We start from the raw sequence: 18,152 nt of genomic DNA on the forward strand, positions 1-18,152 counted from the left end.
ATTAGACAGGTGGGTCCCCTGTACCCAAGCATCTCTCTTTTGAGTGGCAGGATTGCTTCAGCTGCACCAGCAGTTACATGCCTACACACAGCCATCCATCCTCTAGCAGGTTTACTGAGACCTATGTGTACCAAGCTCTGGAGAAGAAAAAGAACCTGGGTCCTGGTCCTTGAAAAGCTTGTGGTGGAGTTCCCTGGTGGTTCAGCAGGTTAAGGGTTCTGCGTCGTCACTGCTGGGCCTTGGGAACTTCTGCATGCTGCAGGCGTAGCCAGAAACGCTTGTGATTTGGTGATCAGCACAGAGAGGGAATAGACAGAAAATGTTCTGTGGGGTCATTGTTAGGGGCTGGGGGAGGAGTGCATACAAGAAGAGGGACTAAACAGGGTCTTTCAGAGGGTGCTGGACCCCCACTTCCCACAGGGGGTCTTGACTCCAGTTTCACATGGACTGGAAGCCAGGTCCCTCCCAGGGAGATATCCGATCCTCTGGGCCCAAGGGCAGGGGAGAAATGCTGCCCCAGCTAGGCAAGCAGCTAGCAGTGGCCCCTTGAAAACAGTCTCTGCACTTTTCAGGTCAGGTACCCCCTTAACAGAGGTGTCTTATGTCTCTTACAGGGAGAGGTCGTGGAATACGTGGACGACCTCTTGGAGCTGGAGGAGACCAGCTAGTCCAGCAGCCAGAGAGACTTCCCCTCGGTGTTCAGGAAACAGATTCTTCGTCTTCCTTTTCCCAATAGTTGATACCTCAGAGCCTCTCTTTACTCTGTGAAGCGAAAGGGAAGCCCCCATCTCTCACTACATCTAGCCAGGGTTGAGCCTGCCTTCCCTGTGTCCACACTTGCCTCCTTACGCCACGCTCGCCCTGCCATCTTCCCACCTGTCTCCCCATCATTACACCTGCCTCCCCCATGTCCACACCTGTGTTCCCATTGTCACACCTGCCTTCTCCATTTGTATACCTGAGAAAGTCATCATTTTGGTTAGAAGGACACTTCTCCATGGTTTGTGTTTTACCAGAAAAATCAGTATTATTTTTTAAATAAGAAAAATACACCTAAAAATGGGAATTATAAAAAGCCTACTTGAGATTTTCTGCTTTTCCAGATTTTGATTTCCTTTCTCCCCATCCCCTGATCCAGCAAAGATGGGGAGGACAAAGACCAACCTTCTCAAGGCCTCATGATGGTCTGCACATGGTCTGACCTGCATCATTTCTGGCAGCCACTGAAAAAGAAGTTGGGTAGATGGTGTAGAGTATAGAAATGTGGCTTTGGTTCAGCACTCCCGCAGCTCCAGAGGCTCACAATGCTTGGTCGATCCCATGTGAGGACATTGCTCCGCTGTAAGTCTCAGAGTTGGAAATGGAAGGAAGCAGAGGGAAGCTGGTTTCACTTATTCTCTGAACAAATATTTACTGAGCACCTACTATGTGCTAGACCTTGACCCGGGCACTAGACATCCTGCACAGAATAACAAAGTCCCTGGGAGTTCCCGTGGTGGCACAGCAGAAACGACTCCAACTAGTATCCATGAGGATGCAGGTTCAATCCCTGGCCTCGCTCAGTGGGTTAAGGATCCGGCGTTGCCGTGAGCTGTGGTGTAGGTCGAAGACAAAGCTCAGATCTGACATGGCTGGGGCTGTGGTGTAGGCCAGCAGCTGTAGCTCTGATTTGACCCCAATCCTGGGAACTTCCATATGCCTCAGGTAGGGCCCTAGAAAGCAAAAAGAAAAAGGAAAAGGAAATCCCTGCCTTCCTAGAGCCTATATTCTACAGGGGAAGACAGACAACAAATAAACAAGAGTAAATATATACAAGGCATCAGAGGGTGATCATTGTTATGGAGGAAAATAAAGCAGGGAAAGAGGTCAGGAAGCGTGGTGACAGGCCAGCCCAGGCTCTGCTCTGCTCCACGGCTCCCATGTCACTCCGAGTAGAAGCCAGTGATTTTTCACTGGCCGGCAAGGCTGAGCCTTCGGTCCATGTACACTTGCCTTCCTCCATTCTGCCCCTTACCCACACCTCTCCTGGGCTTCCTTGCTGTCTGTCTCTTGACCACAGCAAGCACATCCTCACTGAGGGCACAGCACATGCTGCCCCTCTGCCTGGAACGCTTGGCCCTGAACCAGCTTCCTGAGGCCTCTGCTCTGCTGTCACCTATTGGTGAGGCCTTCCCTAACCATTCTCGTCTTTCCCTGGGGCCGCCCCCATCTTAGCAATGTCCCCTGGGGACAGTAGGGTCGACGTGGTCAGCTCTTGGCTTCGTTTGAAGGTTATGCAATCAAGTTACTAAGTTTTTATTTCAAAGGAAATCTAACCAATCTTTAAAAAAAAAAAAAAAAGGTGGACTGATCCCTCCAAACTTAGCATGAAACCTCAGTGTGCAGGCTGCACTCGGCAACCTCAACCCAGTGCCTCCCTGAGCGTGTTTCTTGGAAGCATCTAGAAGAGTCCTGGGTTGAGACCTCATGGGCTCAGCATTAGCCTGGCCTGTCTTTTGCAAAAATAAGCACATTTTTCAGCTTTGTGGGTTTCCAGACCCAGCCGAGGATGCCTCGCTTGCCCTCTGACCCACCTGCAGGCCCCCAACGGCTACTTTTGGGTTTCCTCAGGCTGGTCCCACCCAGGGAAGCTTCCCGCCGGGGGGGCGGGGGCGCGGTGTGTGTGTGTGTGTCTGTCTGTCTGTCCACCTTTCTGACTTTCAGGCAGCCCAGGCAGGGGCCCCCACTGGAGAGGATCCCAAGGCACTCCCTGAGCCCTGTTACTTTTCAGATTGTACCTTAGCCAGGAAGGGCTGGGGGGAACTTTGTGTGTACACAGAAGTTTAAAAGTAATTAATTGACTGAAAGTTACACATCCCAGCATAGTCACCATCCTAATATCTTTCTGAGTTTGAGACTTTTTTTTTGGAGACTTTTCCTGGGTCACTGTCAGGCGATTTATTTCTTTTCTTAAAGTTGGTTTTGTTTGTTTGTTTGTCTTTTTGGTCGCACCTGTGGCATATAGAAGTTCCTCAGGCCAGGGATCGAGCCCATGCCACAGCAGTGATAACAGCAACTCCTTAGCCACTAGGCCACCAGGGAACTCCTGAGGTTTTCTAATCACTGCCACTAATCTGTTGTGCTCACGTCTGGGGTCCAGGAGAACCACTGGGTCTGTTGCCCACAAAGGCAGCCTTAGGAAATGTTGCTTTTAGGAGTTCTTCCTAAGGGAATTTTAAGAGCACAAAAATTTTATTGAACCGAACTCAGTGGCAAACAGAAAATGATTTGTTAGATTGTCAGTGGGAAAGGGTTTATTATGACTGCTGGTGGAATCAACAGTGGCCGGTTCCTGCCAACATTTATGGAAATAACCTTTTTCAGTTTTCAGTGTGAGCTGAAAACCTAAGCTACTTCAGTTTTCTTAAAAAAAAAAATTCAATACTTAAACTGTGGGGAGAAGGTGGATTGGAGCCAGAGAAAACATTCTCATTTAATAGTGTTTGCACATGGAACGGCAACACAGTTTGTAGCGAGGCTCTGAGAAAAACCCACAACTAATCCCTCATCGCAGCTGTCCGAACTCTTGATCATCTGCCCTCCTGCAAACAGCGACGTCTTTTTTCTGGTGACTCCAGGCTTGAATGACCTAGTGTGGTGAGTTTAAGCTATAATCAAGGGGGGCGGTGGGAAGGGAAGGGACCTTAAGTAAGCCTCGGCCAAAGCTTTTCAGCATTGGATTTCCTGTGCCTGCAGCTTGTCGCTGTGGGGGTGGGGAGCTAATGGATGGGTGAGGGGACCCCTATTAGGCTGAGAACAATGCTCTAGGTGAGAAGAGTACACTTAGGCATTTTTGAGCATTTTAATTTTTAATATTATTTTTTTTTTCGCTGCACTCATGACTTGCAGACGTACCTGGGCCAAGGATCAAACCTGTGACACAGCAGTGACCCAAGCCATAGCAGTGGCAATGCCAGATCCTTAACCTACTGAGCCACCAGGAGACTCCCATTTATGAGCATCTCAGCGGCCACCAAGACTGCAGGAGGGTGGGTTTACCTGCTTAGTGAAGGGCATCTGGCAGGGAGGGGGCACCAACAGTGTTCATAACCTTGGGTGGTTCCGGAGGGGTCGGGCCTGGTGTTTGAAGAGGTAAAGAGGGACGTAAGGCAGATGGGATTGATGTCGATGGCGTCTGACCTGGAATTCTCCATCCATCCCTCCAGCTCTCTTTTCCACCTTGCCCTGTGCCCCGGGGCCTGACCCCTGTGGTCGACACTGCCTGGGCTCCCTCCCCCTCTGACTGCCATGCGCCCCCGGGACTTGCTGGTGGGAGACTGCAGGGTGAAAGAAGAGGTCTAGGTCTTTAAAATCCCTTCCCCCTCCAGGCCACAGCAACACAGCCCCTGTCCAGCTGTGGCCTTTCCTATTGCTCTTGGCCAGGTCCCTAACAGCCGTCCACCGTCACTTGATGGTTCTCTTAACCCTTCCCAGGCTTCTGTGACAAGTCCCCACACCTAACCCTCTTGATTGATTCCTTGGTCCCATCAGTTAAGAGAAGAGAGGTTATCAGACCTGGTCTCTTAGGGCCAGTGCTTCTCAAACTTGACCATGCACACCCATCACCTGGGCATCTTGTCAAATGCAAAGTCTGGATCAGCAGGTTTGGAGTGGGACCTGAGAGTCTGCATTTCTTTTCATTTCTCTTTCCTTTTCTTTTTCTTTTCTTTTTTTTTTTTTTTTTGGCCTCATGTTCGGCATGTGGAAGTTCCCTGGCCAGCGATCGAACCCGAGCTACAAGGGTGCTGCAGCGACACCACCAGATCCTTAACCCCTGCTGTGCCACAAGGGAACTTCAGATTCTGCATTTCTAACAAGCTCCTAAGTGGTGACTATGCTCCTGGCCTGGGAACCACATTGAGTAGCAAATTCCTGCGCTTTTTGTTGTAGTGAGAGGCATGGTCTCTGGTTGGGTGAGAAAGGCGGAAGGAGAGAAGAGGAGGCAGGAGCTCTGCAGATCCTCCCAAATCCTGCAGGAGGTAACATGCCGAGATTTAGGGCAGGCTTAGATACAGCAAATGTTGACATTATTTACTACAGAATTCTTAAAAACCAAAACAAAACACCGTTATGTAACCCAGATATAAAATACACTAAGTGGAGTTCCTGTCATGGCTCAGTGGAAATGAATCTGACTAGCAACCATGAGGACACAGGTTCGATCCCTGGCCTTGCTCAGTGGGTTAAGGATTCGGGGTTACCGTGAGCTGTGGTGTAGGTCGCAGATGTGGCTCGGATCCCAATGCTGTGGCTGTGGTGTAGGCAGGCAGCTGTAGCTCCTATTTGACCCCTAGCCTGGACTCTCCATATGCTGCAGGTGCCGCCCTAAAAAGACAAAATAAATTTTAACATAAAATACACCAAGTAACTGTTTGGGGAAATAATTATTTATTTTAAATATCTCAGAAGCTTTGTGTTAATGAATCACCCCTCCCCCCACACACACATTTTCACGAGCATTAAACATTTACCATCCTGAAAAAACACGTGACATACAATTTAGGTTTACAGTGTTTTAGTCGTTCCCTTTCTATATGTGTTTTTTAGATCCTATGATGTTAATTTAGATGACACCAAACCAATAAAAACTTAAGAATGATGTGTTGGGTTTATTTTTCATTTCTACCAAATAATACATTTACATTAATTAATGTGTCTAATAAACTTAATACACTTGTATTAATCTTACCTGGTTTTGAGTTGATATTAAGTCGATAGTCCTGGGATATTACATGTTGAGATGGAGGTTATTTTATTTCAGCCATGCCTGAGGCATGCAGAATTTCCCAGGCCAAGGATCAAACCCATGCTGTGGCAGTGGCAACACTAGATCCTTAACCTCCTGAGCCACCAGGGAACTCTGAGATGGAGGTTATTTTATATAGTTAAAAATAGAAAAGTTATTTGTACTAGATTAGAAAAGTATCTAGTTATAAATATATACAACCTCTGGCTTTTGTATTTTGCTTTGGCTACGCATAGAAAGCATTGTGTTCCTATTGTTCTAGATTTCATCAGACACATAGGTATTCCATTTCGTACCTTCAGGCCTTCATTTAGTCAGGAATGATGCTAGACTGCCTTTGTAGCTACTTAGCTTATTATTTTTCCAAAGCTTGCACAAGAAAGACGTGGCAGGGTACAAAACATGTGAGAATACTCATTTTCTTTAGGTAACGCACCCCTAACAATTTTTCGCTTATAAATTGGGATTTTTCTCACACTACACAAGAACACTTAGACTCATAGTGTCTCAAAATAAATGTGTTGTCTTCATCACTTCTTTTTTCTTCTTACAGCTGCACCTTTGGCACTGGAAGTTCCTAGGTTCTGGGTCAAACTGGAGTTTTAGGCAGCTACAGGCCTAAACCACAGCCACAGCAACTCCAGATCCAAGCCACATCTGCAGCCTCCACCACAGCTTGTGGCATAGCTGGATTCTTAACCCCCTGAGTGAGGCCAGGGATTGAACCGCATCCTCACGGAGAATATGTTAGGTTCTTAACCTGCTAAGCCACAATGGGACCTCTGCTTTCATCACTTTTTACCAAATAGAAAACTTTCTAAGCAAGCGATTCATATTAGAAAAATATCATATGTTTGGTTTCTGTGCCAATACAAAGGAGACCATTGGAGATGGTATTTCAGCCGCCTCAAATGCTACCTCAGGGGCACAGCAGTAGCCTGACTTCCCTGCAAGACAAACCTCAGGGCTGGGCCTCAGGAGCCTCAGCTGCCTTTAAAGCTCAGCATGTATGTTCTCATAAACCAGGGGTTCTCAATCTTGAGTGAGTAGCAGAGTCACCCAGAGGGCTACTTTAAACCCCAGCTAGCTGGGCCCCACCCCCAGGGTGGGTGCTTTGTCTGGGGTGGGTACCAGAGAACTTGCATCTCTGGCAAGTTCCTAGATGATGTTGATGCTGCTGGTCCGAGGACCACGCTTTGAGAACCACTGTCATAAACAAGACGCACTGAGCCATCACAAGATGACGGAGATAACATGAGCTGGCTTCTCAGCAGCTAGGGTGTGTCCATCCTGCACTCAGGCTGTTTGTCCAGAGCTCACAGTTGTCACAGCAGCATCAAGTACAGAGCATCTCAGGTCATTTCATATTCCTTTTAATTCCTCTGCTTCTCCCTCAAGTAGGTATCCATGCTTGAGATCCTTCCTAGTCCTGGGCCCTCTTAAAACATTTTTTCCCTCCTAGGTCATTCCGTCTTCCTGGCGTTCAGAGAAATGGTTAATCCTCAGAGAGGAAACCAAGGGCTGAGTTTTGTTAGTCCTGGCCAAAACTCTAAGACATGCCTAGGCACAGACTGGTCAAGGACAAGCAGGCCATAGCTGCTGAGAGGAAACGGTGCTAAAGCTAACCTTGTTTTTTTAAAAGAAACGATCGGCTGTTCCCCAGATTAGAGGGAACAGGGTGAGTGTGGGTCCCACCACTGCTCCCATCCCCTCCCCCAACCAAATGTCAGCCGTTCATTCCTTCCAGTTTCAACAAACAAAGAGATCTCAAGGCTGTAGCCTGTGCCCTGGTTCTTGGCTCATTTGCCCTCAGCAACGTCTCCACATTACAAGGAAATAACTCATTATTCTTCCATAGACTGCTCTCAACAATTAAATATCTCTGTCCTAAAGAACACTGCTTTCAAACGCTGTGCCTTGAAATAGGCTATCATGCCTATTTCAAAAATTTCAGGTAGCAGAGTCCATTGTTTTCATTCTTAAAAAAAGAAGACATGGAGTTCCCTGGTGGTATATCAGGATAAGGATCCAGGGTTGTCCAGTTGTGGCTTGGGTTATGGCTGTGGCGGGGGTTCTATCCCTGGCCCAGGCATTTCTGCATGCTGCAGGCAAGACAGAAAGAAAAAAGACAATCGTATGATGAAGAGGGGAGTTTTGACTGCACGCCAGAAGCAGAGCCGAAGCACAGGTCTGGGATTCGGTGCAACAGGTTCCAGGGCAGATGGTTAGGAAGATGCTCCTGTTCGGGATCTGCCCAAGCCTCCCTGCCCTGCCCGGTGTGACACTTCTCAGCCTATAAAACAAAGACCTGAGAAAAAGAAGATGAGCCCGACTCCACCTGTTTCCTGCTATAGTGAGTGACCAGTGTTGATAAACACTGCGCCATGTCACAGTTCCTGTTACTGCCCAGGGGCTGCGGGGGAGCCCACCCAAGTTGGCTAGACCTTCTCCATCTCAATCTGTTGGTGGTAGTGCCGCCGCTGGCCAGCATTCAGCTTGTACACAGAGCTCTTGTGCTGGCACTTGCGGTAGCCCCACACTGCCCCCACGCCCGCCAGGAACAGCAGCAGGCACAGGACCGTGACAATGGTGGCAATGATGGGGCCTCTGCTGAGGCCAGGACACTTATCCCCTGCACAGGGCTCCAAGGTTGGAAAAAGCTCCTCACTTGCTCCTGGGCCCGGTGCACCTTCCTGTCCCAAGAAGTCCTCAGACAGCAGGTACGGGAAGGTATCCTTGACCTCAGGGGCGGCAGTTTCCACGGGAGTCTGGGTGGCCGCCGTTGCAGTTGAAGGGATGTGGTTGGGCGTTTTCTGCACAGCGGTGGTTCCCGTCTCCAGGGTGGAGCTGGGGAGTTCATTGGCTAGGGTGGACATGGGAGACTTCTCCGTGGTGTCTCTCCAAGGAACAGTTGATGAGTATCTAGCCAAGTCTCCATCCCCCTCGCTGGGACCCTCGGTGTCAGACACATTCACGGGTCTGAGAGCCAAAGCTTCTACATCTAGTGTTTGAGATGGAAGACCTGAACCGTGGGTTATGTCCTCAGCTGGTGGGAGGGTGGTACTCATGGGCTCCTTAACGTCCACAAGAATGGGCGGACTGGTTTTAACTAGGATGCTTTCTTCCAGCCCGACGGATCCATCCCCCTTGTCCTCCTCGTCCTCCTCGTCAGCCTCTGGCTTCCTCCAGGTGCCATCAGTCACAGGGTAGCCATCTAACCAGGACTCATCGCTCCCGCTCACCACGGCACCAACTGCCTTGCTGTCATTCCTGCCCACAAAAGGCCGTGAGGGACCACCTCTGCTGCCGTAGGTGGCCCTGGTTTCAGGCTCCCCTGGGGCCAAGGTTGTACCACTCTGGTGGTCTCCAGCAGGAAACTGCTCTTTAGTGTCATCATCCATCTCCTTTTCCAACGCAGGCTTGTGGAAGGGCTCAGCAGGAAACCAGAACAAGTACTTCTGATTTCGTCGGGACCCTGGCAGGTCCGTGGGGACACTGCTCCCAGCGCTGGGCAAGCCTGTGGTCGGCACAAAGGCCTTATCGAGGGCTATGTCTTCTCTGCCCACAGAACCGGAGACCAGACGGTCCTGTTTTGGCGCCTCCTCAGAGGCGTCTCCCGGACCCCCGTCCTCCTCCACCTCTGTCCGGGAATCCTCCATGAGCTCTCTGAAGGACACGGATCTGTCATCAGGAAAATTATCTTCATAGTCAATATGTGCCTCAGCCTCATCTGGAAGGAAAGAGGGAAATGCCACCCTAGGTCTAAGGTCACAGACCTAGCATGGAACACTGAAAGGGGAACCAAACGCACAAGGACTGGAACAAATGAAATAACACTGTTATTCTCAGATGCTATATCACAGATAATCCCAAAGAACCTACAAACTGTTACAATTAGCAGGTGAGTTTATCAAGGACACGGGGTCCACAGTCAACATAAAACATCAACTGTATTTCTTTTTTTTTTTTGTCTTTTTGTTGTTGTTGTTGCTATTTCTTGGGCTGCTCCCGCGGGATATGGAGGTTCCCAGGCTAGGGGTTGAATCGGAGCTGTAGCCACCGGCCTACGCCAGAGTCACAGCAACGCGGGATCCGAGCCGCGTCTGCAACCTACACCACAGCTCACGGCAACGCCGGATCGTTAACCCACTGAGCAAGGGCAGGGACCGAACCCGCAACCTCATGGTTCCTAGTTGGATTCGTTAACCACTGCGCCACGACGGGAACTCCCCAACTGTATTTCTATATACAAACAATAAACAGAAAACAAAAATTTTAAGAGATGCTATTTGCCAGAGCATAAAACACCCCAAAACTCCCTGGAATAAATCTAACAAAAGATGTGTAAGATTTCTACATGGAATGGTACAAAGTATTGCTGAGCAAAATTAAAGCCTTGAGTAATGAAGGCTATTCCATGTTTGTATAACAGAAGGCTCAAAATTGTCAAATTGTCAACTCCGCCCAAACTGATCTACATAGATTTAATACAATCCTAATAAAAATCTCAGACATTGATTAGCTGATGGTAGAGTTTACAAAAATCAAAGGGCCAAGAATAGGCAAGGTAATCTTGAAAAAGAAGAGAAAGCTGGAGCATGTACCCTACAAGATTTTAAGATTTACTGTAAAACTGGAGTACTTTTTTTTTTTTTTTCCCTTTTTCAGGGACACACCTGCGGCATTTGGAAGTTCCCAGGCTAGGGGCTTAATCAGAGCTACAGCTGCCGGCCTATACCACAGCCACAGCAATATGGGATTTGACCTACGTCTGTGACCCATGCTGCAGCTCACGGCCAGATCCTTAACCCACTGAGCGAGGCCAGGGATTGAACCCGTGTCCTCGTGGATACTAGTCAGGTTCTTAACCCACTGAGCCACGAAGGGAACTCCCAAACAGGACTACTTTTTAAGACTGTGTGTGTTGAAATGGAATTGGACCCTATGGTCTCCTCCCCACCCCCACCACAGTTGCTGGACTCCCAAATAAGTTAAACTTTCCTTTTTGCCAACTTTGCCCCTTTATTGGCTTCTAAGCAGTGGCAGCTGGCCCCACTTTAGCTACGTTTTTGGTGCTCAGCTGAGGCTGCGCTCTCACGAGATCTGGCTCCCTGGATTTTCCAAGTAGAACCGCTGCCATGATAGCACCCGGCTGGCCGCCATGAGCCTGCTGCTGCCTGGCTGCTGGCTCCAGATGGAGGTCTGGGGGGAAGTTCCTCGCAACTGCTGAAGCCGTTTGTTTTGGGGACCCTCCCTGTTTCTCTCCTGCTTGGCACTGGCTGCTCAACTTCCACTTTCCCTTGGTGGAATGGAAAGATGCGTCTGGACCAGCTGACGAGCCTCAAACCCAGTAAGTCCTGCGGTGTGAACTTCAAAACTTCTCTTTTGAGCAGGAAGTGCTATTTGGGCATTTTGCCAATTGGTTCTGATGTGTGTCTGTGGTGATGGACAGTGCATGTTGAGGAGTGTTTGTTTGGGTCTCCATATTGGTCATCTTCTCAGAATATTTGTGGCAGTTCTGTCTTTCTGATATTTGCCCTTCTATGTGTGACTTACTTCCTTTAACCTCTAGGTCCATTCATATGGCTGCAAGTGGTATTATTTTGTTCTTTTTTATGGCTAATATCCCACTGCATATATGTACCATATCTTCTGTATTGATTCATCTGTTGGCGAACATTTAGGTTGTTTCCATGTCTTGGCTACTGTGAACAGCGCTGTAATGAACAGAGGGGTACATTTATTTTTTTAAATTAGTTTTATCCAGATATATGCCCAGGAGTGGGATTGCTGGATCATATGGTAACTCTGTCTTTAGTTTTCTGAGGAATCTCTACACTGTTTTCCATAGTGGCTGCACCAACTTACTTTCCCACCAGGACTGTGGGAAAGTTTTCTCCACACTCTCTCTGGCATTTGTTATTTGTAAACGTTTTAATGATGGCCATTCTGACCAGTGTGAGATGCTACCTCATTGCAGTTATGTTTTTTGTTTTTTGTTTTTTTTTGTCTTTTTGCTATTTCTTTGGGCCGCTCCCGTGGCATATGGAGGTTCCCAGGCTAGGGGTTGAATCGGAGCTGGAGCCACCAGCCTACGCCAGAGCCACAGCAACGCGGGATCCGAACCGCATCTGCGACCTACACCACAGCTCACGGTAATGCCGGATCATTAACCCACTGAGCAAGGGCAGGGATCGAACCCGCAACCTCATGGTTCCTAGTCAGATTCGTTAACCACTGTGCCACGACAGGAACTCCTCATTGCAGTTTTGATTTGCATTTCTCTAATAATTAGTGGGTCTCTAATGATTAGTGTTGTTGAGCATATTTTCACCTTTTTTTTTTTTTTTTTTGCCATCTGTCAGTCTTTGGAGAAATGTCTCTCTAGATCTTCCTCCCCTTTTTTGATTGGGTTGTTTGAACCACATTGCTTTATTACAGTAGTCTGGAACTGAACCTGCAATATCTCTGAGATGTGCCTATAAACTGGCATACCTATTTCTAAAACTGGTTAGCCATTAATTTTTTTCTTTAAAAAAACCTTTTTTTATTATAGGTGATTTACAATGTTGTCAATTTCCGCTTTACAGCAAAGTGACCCAGCCATACATTTATATACATTTTTTCACATTATCCTCCATCATGTTCCATCTACAACATTCAACATTCTTAACATTCAACATTTTCTATCTAAGCGAAGAGTTAATAGCTAACTCCCTCTATATTTGAATCATCTCATCTGAGCATCACAATACCCTCTGAAATAGGTATTATTACTCCCATTTTATAAAGGAGAAGAATGAGGCTTAGCTGTTTAATTTACAAAGCCACAAGGATAGTAACTGATGGCAGCCAGATTGAAGCCAAGTTATCTGACTTTTTTGTTTGTTTGTTTGTTTTTTAGGGCCACACCTACAGCATATGGAAGTTCCCAGGCTAGGGGGAATTGGAGATACAGCTGCCGGCCTATGCCACAGCTACAGTAACACCAGATCCAAGCTGCCCCTGTGACCTATGCTGCAGCTTGCAGCAATGCCAGATCCTTAACCCACTGAGCGAGGCCAAGGACTGAACCCACATCCTCATGGATATTATGAGTTCCATGGATACTATGGGTTCTTAACCCATTGAGCCACAATGGGAACTCCAAGTCAAGTTACCTGATGTTTAGTTTTCTTATATTCTGTTTGTCTTCCTCTTTTTCCTAGTCCATGGATTCTTTTTAAATTACTCAGTGAATTTTAATACCCTTATAGTTGTACAATGGTCATCGCAACCCACTTTTATAGCATTTCCATCCCACTAGTTAGGCATTATTTACTAAAGTTGAACTTATATAACCCCAGCACCTTAACTCCTAGGTACATACTTAAGAAAAATGCATGTAACACGTGCACCAAGAAACTTGCACAGGAATGTTCTTATAATCTCGCCAAACTTGAAACAACAAATATTCATCAACAGTAGAATGGAGGAATTCCCTGGTGGCTCAGCAGGTTAAGAATTGACTTGCTACTGTGGTGCAGGTTCACTCGCTGGCTAGAGAACTTCCACATGTCAGGGCTGTGGCCAAAAAACCCAAACAAACAGTACAATGGAATACTCCATAGCAAAGGAAAAAAATGAACTACAGCTCCATAGAACAATACGGGTGTGTCTCAGACATCACGTTGGGCAAAGGAAGCCCAACACAAGAAAACACACTCTGTGCTTCCACTGAAACAAAGTTCAAGCAGGGACAGTATAACCACGGTTTTAGATGTCTGGATAGTGGTTATTCTCAGGGAAGTGGTGACTGGAAGAGAACACTAGGAGTCTTTGGATTGCTAGTGATGTCCTGTTTCTTGACTTGGGTAATGATTATACGGGTGGATTTATGGTATGGCAATTCATGGAGCTTCATAACCGTTAACTTTTTTTTTTTTTTATAACCGTTGACTTTTGAAACGTTCTGTATTTGTGCTATTCCTAAATAAAAATTAAACAAACAACCCTAAATACACACCATGTTCCAGGAAAAACTGACACAGAGTTTGACTCCTGAATGACAAGGTTAAAGAAAGAATTCAGCTGACATCCAGGCAGGAAGGACAAATCACGTGCAAGAACAAAAATTAAAGCAGGCTTGCCTACAATTTCTCCTCAGCATTTCAAAGGCAAGAAGAGAAGACTATGGCTATAATCTTTGAGGGAAAAAAAACCATAATTCAACAACCTGATATTTTGTTAAGACATCAATTATAGAGATAGTAGGCATTCATTCTTCTTAAGACATTTGTACTTTGAATTATTTCAAGAATATGCTGTGTTACATAAACATTAAGCTGTAAACCAGTTGCTGCTGGAATCTCCGACTTTTTTTTTTTTACTTGAGTTTAGTATACTCATTATCTCTATATTTTCTTTTTTCTTTTTTTAGATTGAAATATAGTTGGTTTACAATGTTATGTTAGTTTCAGGTGTACAGCAAAATGATTTATATATATATAATATATTTATATATATTTGTTCTTTTCCCTTACAGATTATTATAGAATATTAGGTATAGTTCCCTGTGTTATACAGTAGGTTCTTGTTGGTTATTTATTTTATATATCTATTTATATATTTGTGATGAAAACAGTGGCCTAATAACAACCATGATAAATATTAGAAATGGGCTGTCATTGTAAAATGAAAGGTATTTATGATAAGGGGGTCGGCTCAGAATACTTTAGAGACACGTCTCACCCTTTTATGGACAGAGGAAAACCAATCAAAACCTTGACGGTATTTGAGACATAAACCTTAAATGGCCTCATTTTGGAGTGATATTTTGTGGGAACTGTGGGGACAGCATCCATCTCTGTTTTTGGTGACCCTGCCCTGGGCACACCACCTGGCTCTCACTGTACAGCAACTCCAGCCCAGGAACACTGAGAACAGGGACACATGCTGCCTTTGTCTTCCCAGCACTCAGAGGGGTACTTGGAATAGAGCAGACACTCTAGAAATGCTTGTTGAATGAATAAATGAGCACATGGAGAGGTGATAAGGGAGTGATGGAAGCCCGTTGTGATCTAGAAATCCATCATCCAGGGCGCTGTTTGATTTGTGACAGTAGCAAAGAATGGCAATGAACATCTTAGTCCCAGTACTGGGCATAATCAGTGTCGGCTAAATTGCTTCTCCCATGTAACCTACCCCATGAGCTTAAGTATTTCATGAAGTCAGAAGACACCTGGAATATAGGCAGGACATCAGCCATCTTCTCCTCCCTGACCTCTCCCTGTGCAGGAAACACTGGCCCAGGGCCTCATGTTAGAGCTAGGGGTCTGGGAAAGGTCAGCCCACTCCTGCTGTGGTTGGCCTGCCTTGACCTGGACCCATTTGGTCAGTCTGAGCTCTGCGTATATGTCTGTCTGTCTGCAGCTTCTGGGCCTAGAGCATCCCTGGTCAGCAGCCCTGGGCCCTGAGCCAAGCTCTTCCTGTATGCCCATGTTGGCAGGTCAAGGCCTGGCTCAGAAACAGTTTCTCACTCTGTCACAGTTTTGCCAAAACCTCAAACGAAGACAGGGACACCAACCGTTTACAAAGAGTCTACTCATGACAAAGTCTCCCAAGCCTGTTTTGCCCCTTCTGAGTAATGGGAAAGTTCGTTACTCACTGAATGTCAACCCCAAATTACATTCTGCGTCAAGATGGGGAAGCCCAGCCCTTTGCCTGTGGAGGTGCTATTTCTCTCACCTCTCTCTGCTTTCCTGAGTCCCTGTTCTCCTTAACTGTCAGCAGCTCCTCAGCCCTGCCCTCCCCCATGCTGTCCTGAAGCCTGGGCCAGCACAACTCTGGGCCCTCTGATTTAAACCAACGGGGGCAGGAAATGTAAACTTGATGGCTCTCTTGGCAAAAATCAGGTCATTCCTTGTGTGTTTTACAGTTAACCGTTACTTTTAGGAAAACAGAAGACTATAGATGGATAGAACTCAGGAACACAGGGGAAGGGTGGCTCAGGCACTGCCAGTCCTTTATCAGGGGCCAGAGTGCACAGGCTGGAGCCCAGAACCCTGGGCTCTCCCAGTGCTGCCACTTTGCATCTTTTTCTTTTTCATGTTGTTGCATTTCTGGAAGCCCACACACGCCTTCTTTTTTCCCTCTGCTCTTGGCTACACAGCCTTTAAAAATAGCAATTTTAAAAAAGACAACCAGACAAGCCAGAAATAACCACGGGTTCAATGAACCTCTGAACAAATATGGCAATATTGACAAGGAACTTCTAAATTCAGTGCAGTCTCTGGCTTTTATTCTATGAAGGCAGTCTAGAAGATGAAGGGAAAAAAAAGAAATTGAAGTTAATTTAAGAAAACAAAAGAAGGGCTTTAGAAATGGGAGAAAATAGCAGAGGAACTTAGGGAGGGAATAGCTAGTTTGCAAAGCAAGCCCTGAGCTCCCCTCATGCTGATAGAGGCCCCTGGAGAAGCACACACACCACACAGATGTTGGAGTGAGACGTGTCTGGTTTTACATCTTGGCTCTGCTTCTCTCTGGCTGTCTGATGCAGCAGCTTACTGAACCTCTCTGGACCTCAGTTTTCCCATCTGCCAGTTGGAGCTGGTCATTTCTACTTTCAGACTTGTGAAGATGAAGCGTGATAAAGGGTGGAAAACTCCTCTTGGAGAAAGGAGCACAAAGAAACTTGAGGGAGATGGAAATGTTCTCATTTTGGTTCTGGTGGTGGTTTCATGGGTGTACACATCTGTGACAACTCAGAGACTCTTATGTATTTTAAATGGGGGAAGTTTATTGTATGCAAATTAAACCTCAATAGAGTTGTTAAAAAACAAAATGAGGAGTTCCTGTTGTGGATCAGCAGTAACGAACCCAACTAGTATCCATGAGGATGCGGGTTCCATCCCTGGCCTCGCTCGGTGGGTTAAGGATCTGGTGTTGCCGTGAGCTGTGGTGTAGGATGCAGATGTGACTCTGATCCTGCATTGCTGAGGCTGTGGTGTAGGCCTTCAGCTGTAGCTCTGATTCGACCCCTAGCCTGGGAACTTCCATACGCTGAGGGTGTGGCCCTAAAAAAAAAAAAAAAAAAAAAAAAAGAAGAAGAAGAAGAAGAGGAAGAAGAAGAAGCCCAAAGAAAACCAAACATAGCATGAGGGAAATCTGCTGCACATAACGCGTCAGAGGAGAAAAGCACCAGGATTTTTCTGTAATCAGAGCAACAACCAGCAATAGTTGGATATTGAGAACATTAGAGAGGTATGAGATTGCTGCCCCAGTGGGAATGGAAACCAAGACGATGTGTGGATTCAGATAGGAGAATGGAAAATGAAATAATCAGACCAAGATCTGGATTCTAGGAACCAAAGCTAGAGAAATACCAACACGCAAAGGGGAGAAAATGGCAGTTAAAGAAGTCTGCATCTGTTCAGTTTTGTTTTTTTTTTTTTTGTCTTTTTGTCATTTCTTGGGCTGCTCTCATGGCATATGGAGGTTCCCAGATCCAAGCCTCATCTGCAACCTACACCACAGCTCATGGCAATTCCAGATCCTTAACCCACTCAGCAAGGCCAGGGATTGAACCCGCCACCTCATGGTTCCTAGTTGGATTCGTTAACCACTGCACCACAACAGGAACTCCCGCATCCATTCAGCTTGATGGTCAAGGCTAAATTCCCTGTGCTTAAGTGAAAGACCTCACCAGCACCACTGAAGGCTGGATCCTAATGTCAGGGTGAACACACAGCCCAGGTGGTGTGAGGCTGAGGCACCCTCCTGCATCAGCCACTCACTGACCTTCCAACTGGATGCACCCCTGTGCCTTCATGCTTACTCACCATCACAAAGTTTAACTGTCACCACACTCGTTCAGGCAGTCCCCCCCTTATTAATGGATTTATTTTGAAATCATTGCTCTGTTGAACTGATGCTTTAATAACCAACTAAGTTCTCTGTTGTGGGTGCTGTTGGTGCCATCCCCCTTTCCCAGGCCAACGCATCCATCTCCCAGCTGCTGAGAGTGATGGCAGCCCAGGGTTCACAGCTTTCCCTCCTTTGGGGAACTGCCCTTGAAGGAATAGGAGCCTCACTTGGGGGATTACAAATTGCCTTGCCCTCTGTGCACAGCAGCCTGCAGCCCATGACAGACTGATGTGGAGGAACTCCAGCTGGTGCCCTTGCTTCCAAGTGGGGCCAAGCCTGGGGTGCAATTCATACTCACAGGCAAAGCAAGGATCCAGCTGAAGCCACATCCTTACCGCCTCCCTCACTGCCTTTGCTCCTCAACGAGGCATGCATGTCTGAATAGGCTCTGCTCCTAGAAATCCCAATCCAAATCATCTAGCTATATTCAAGATGCCCAAACAATGACCAATCTGAGCAAAAC

At 46.8% G+C, this 18,152-nt stretch overlaps 2 protein-coding genes across 2 annotated transcripts in view; one reads left to right on the plus strand and one right to left on the minus strand.

The window, feature by feature from the left end:
* CRTAP (cartilage associated protein) overlaps nucleotides 1-5,636 on the plus strand; it is a 45,927-nt gene extending 40,291 nt beyond the window's left edge. Inside the window, exon 7 of the mRNA XM_021071557.1 lies at nucleotides 615-5,636. Coding sequence (XP_020927216.1) covers nucleotides 615-668 — 54 coding nt within the window. The 3' untranslated portion in view covers nucleotides 669-5,636. The remainder of the gene's footprint in view (nucleotides 1-614) is intronic.
* SUSD5 (sushi domain containing 5) overlaps nucleotides 5,379-18,152 on the minus strand; it is a 45,284-nt gene continuing 32,510 nt past the window's right edge. The window contains exon 5 of the mRNA XM_021071555.1: nucleotides 5,379-9,515. Coding sequence (XP_020927214.1) covers nucleotides 8,224-9,515 — 1,292 coding nt within the window. The 3' untranslated portion in view covers nucleotides 5,379-8,223. The remainder of the gene's footprint in view (nucleotides 9,516-18,152) is intronic.

This window comes from Sus scrofa, chromosome 13 (assembly GCF_000003025.6).
Source record: "Sus scrofa isolate TJ Tabasco breed Duroc chromosome 13, Sscrofa11.1, whole genome shotgun sequence".
Lineage (NCBI taxonomy): Eukaryota > Metazoa > Chordata > Mammalia > Artiodactyla > Suidae > Sus > Sus scrofa.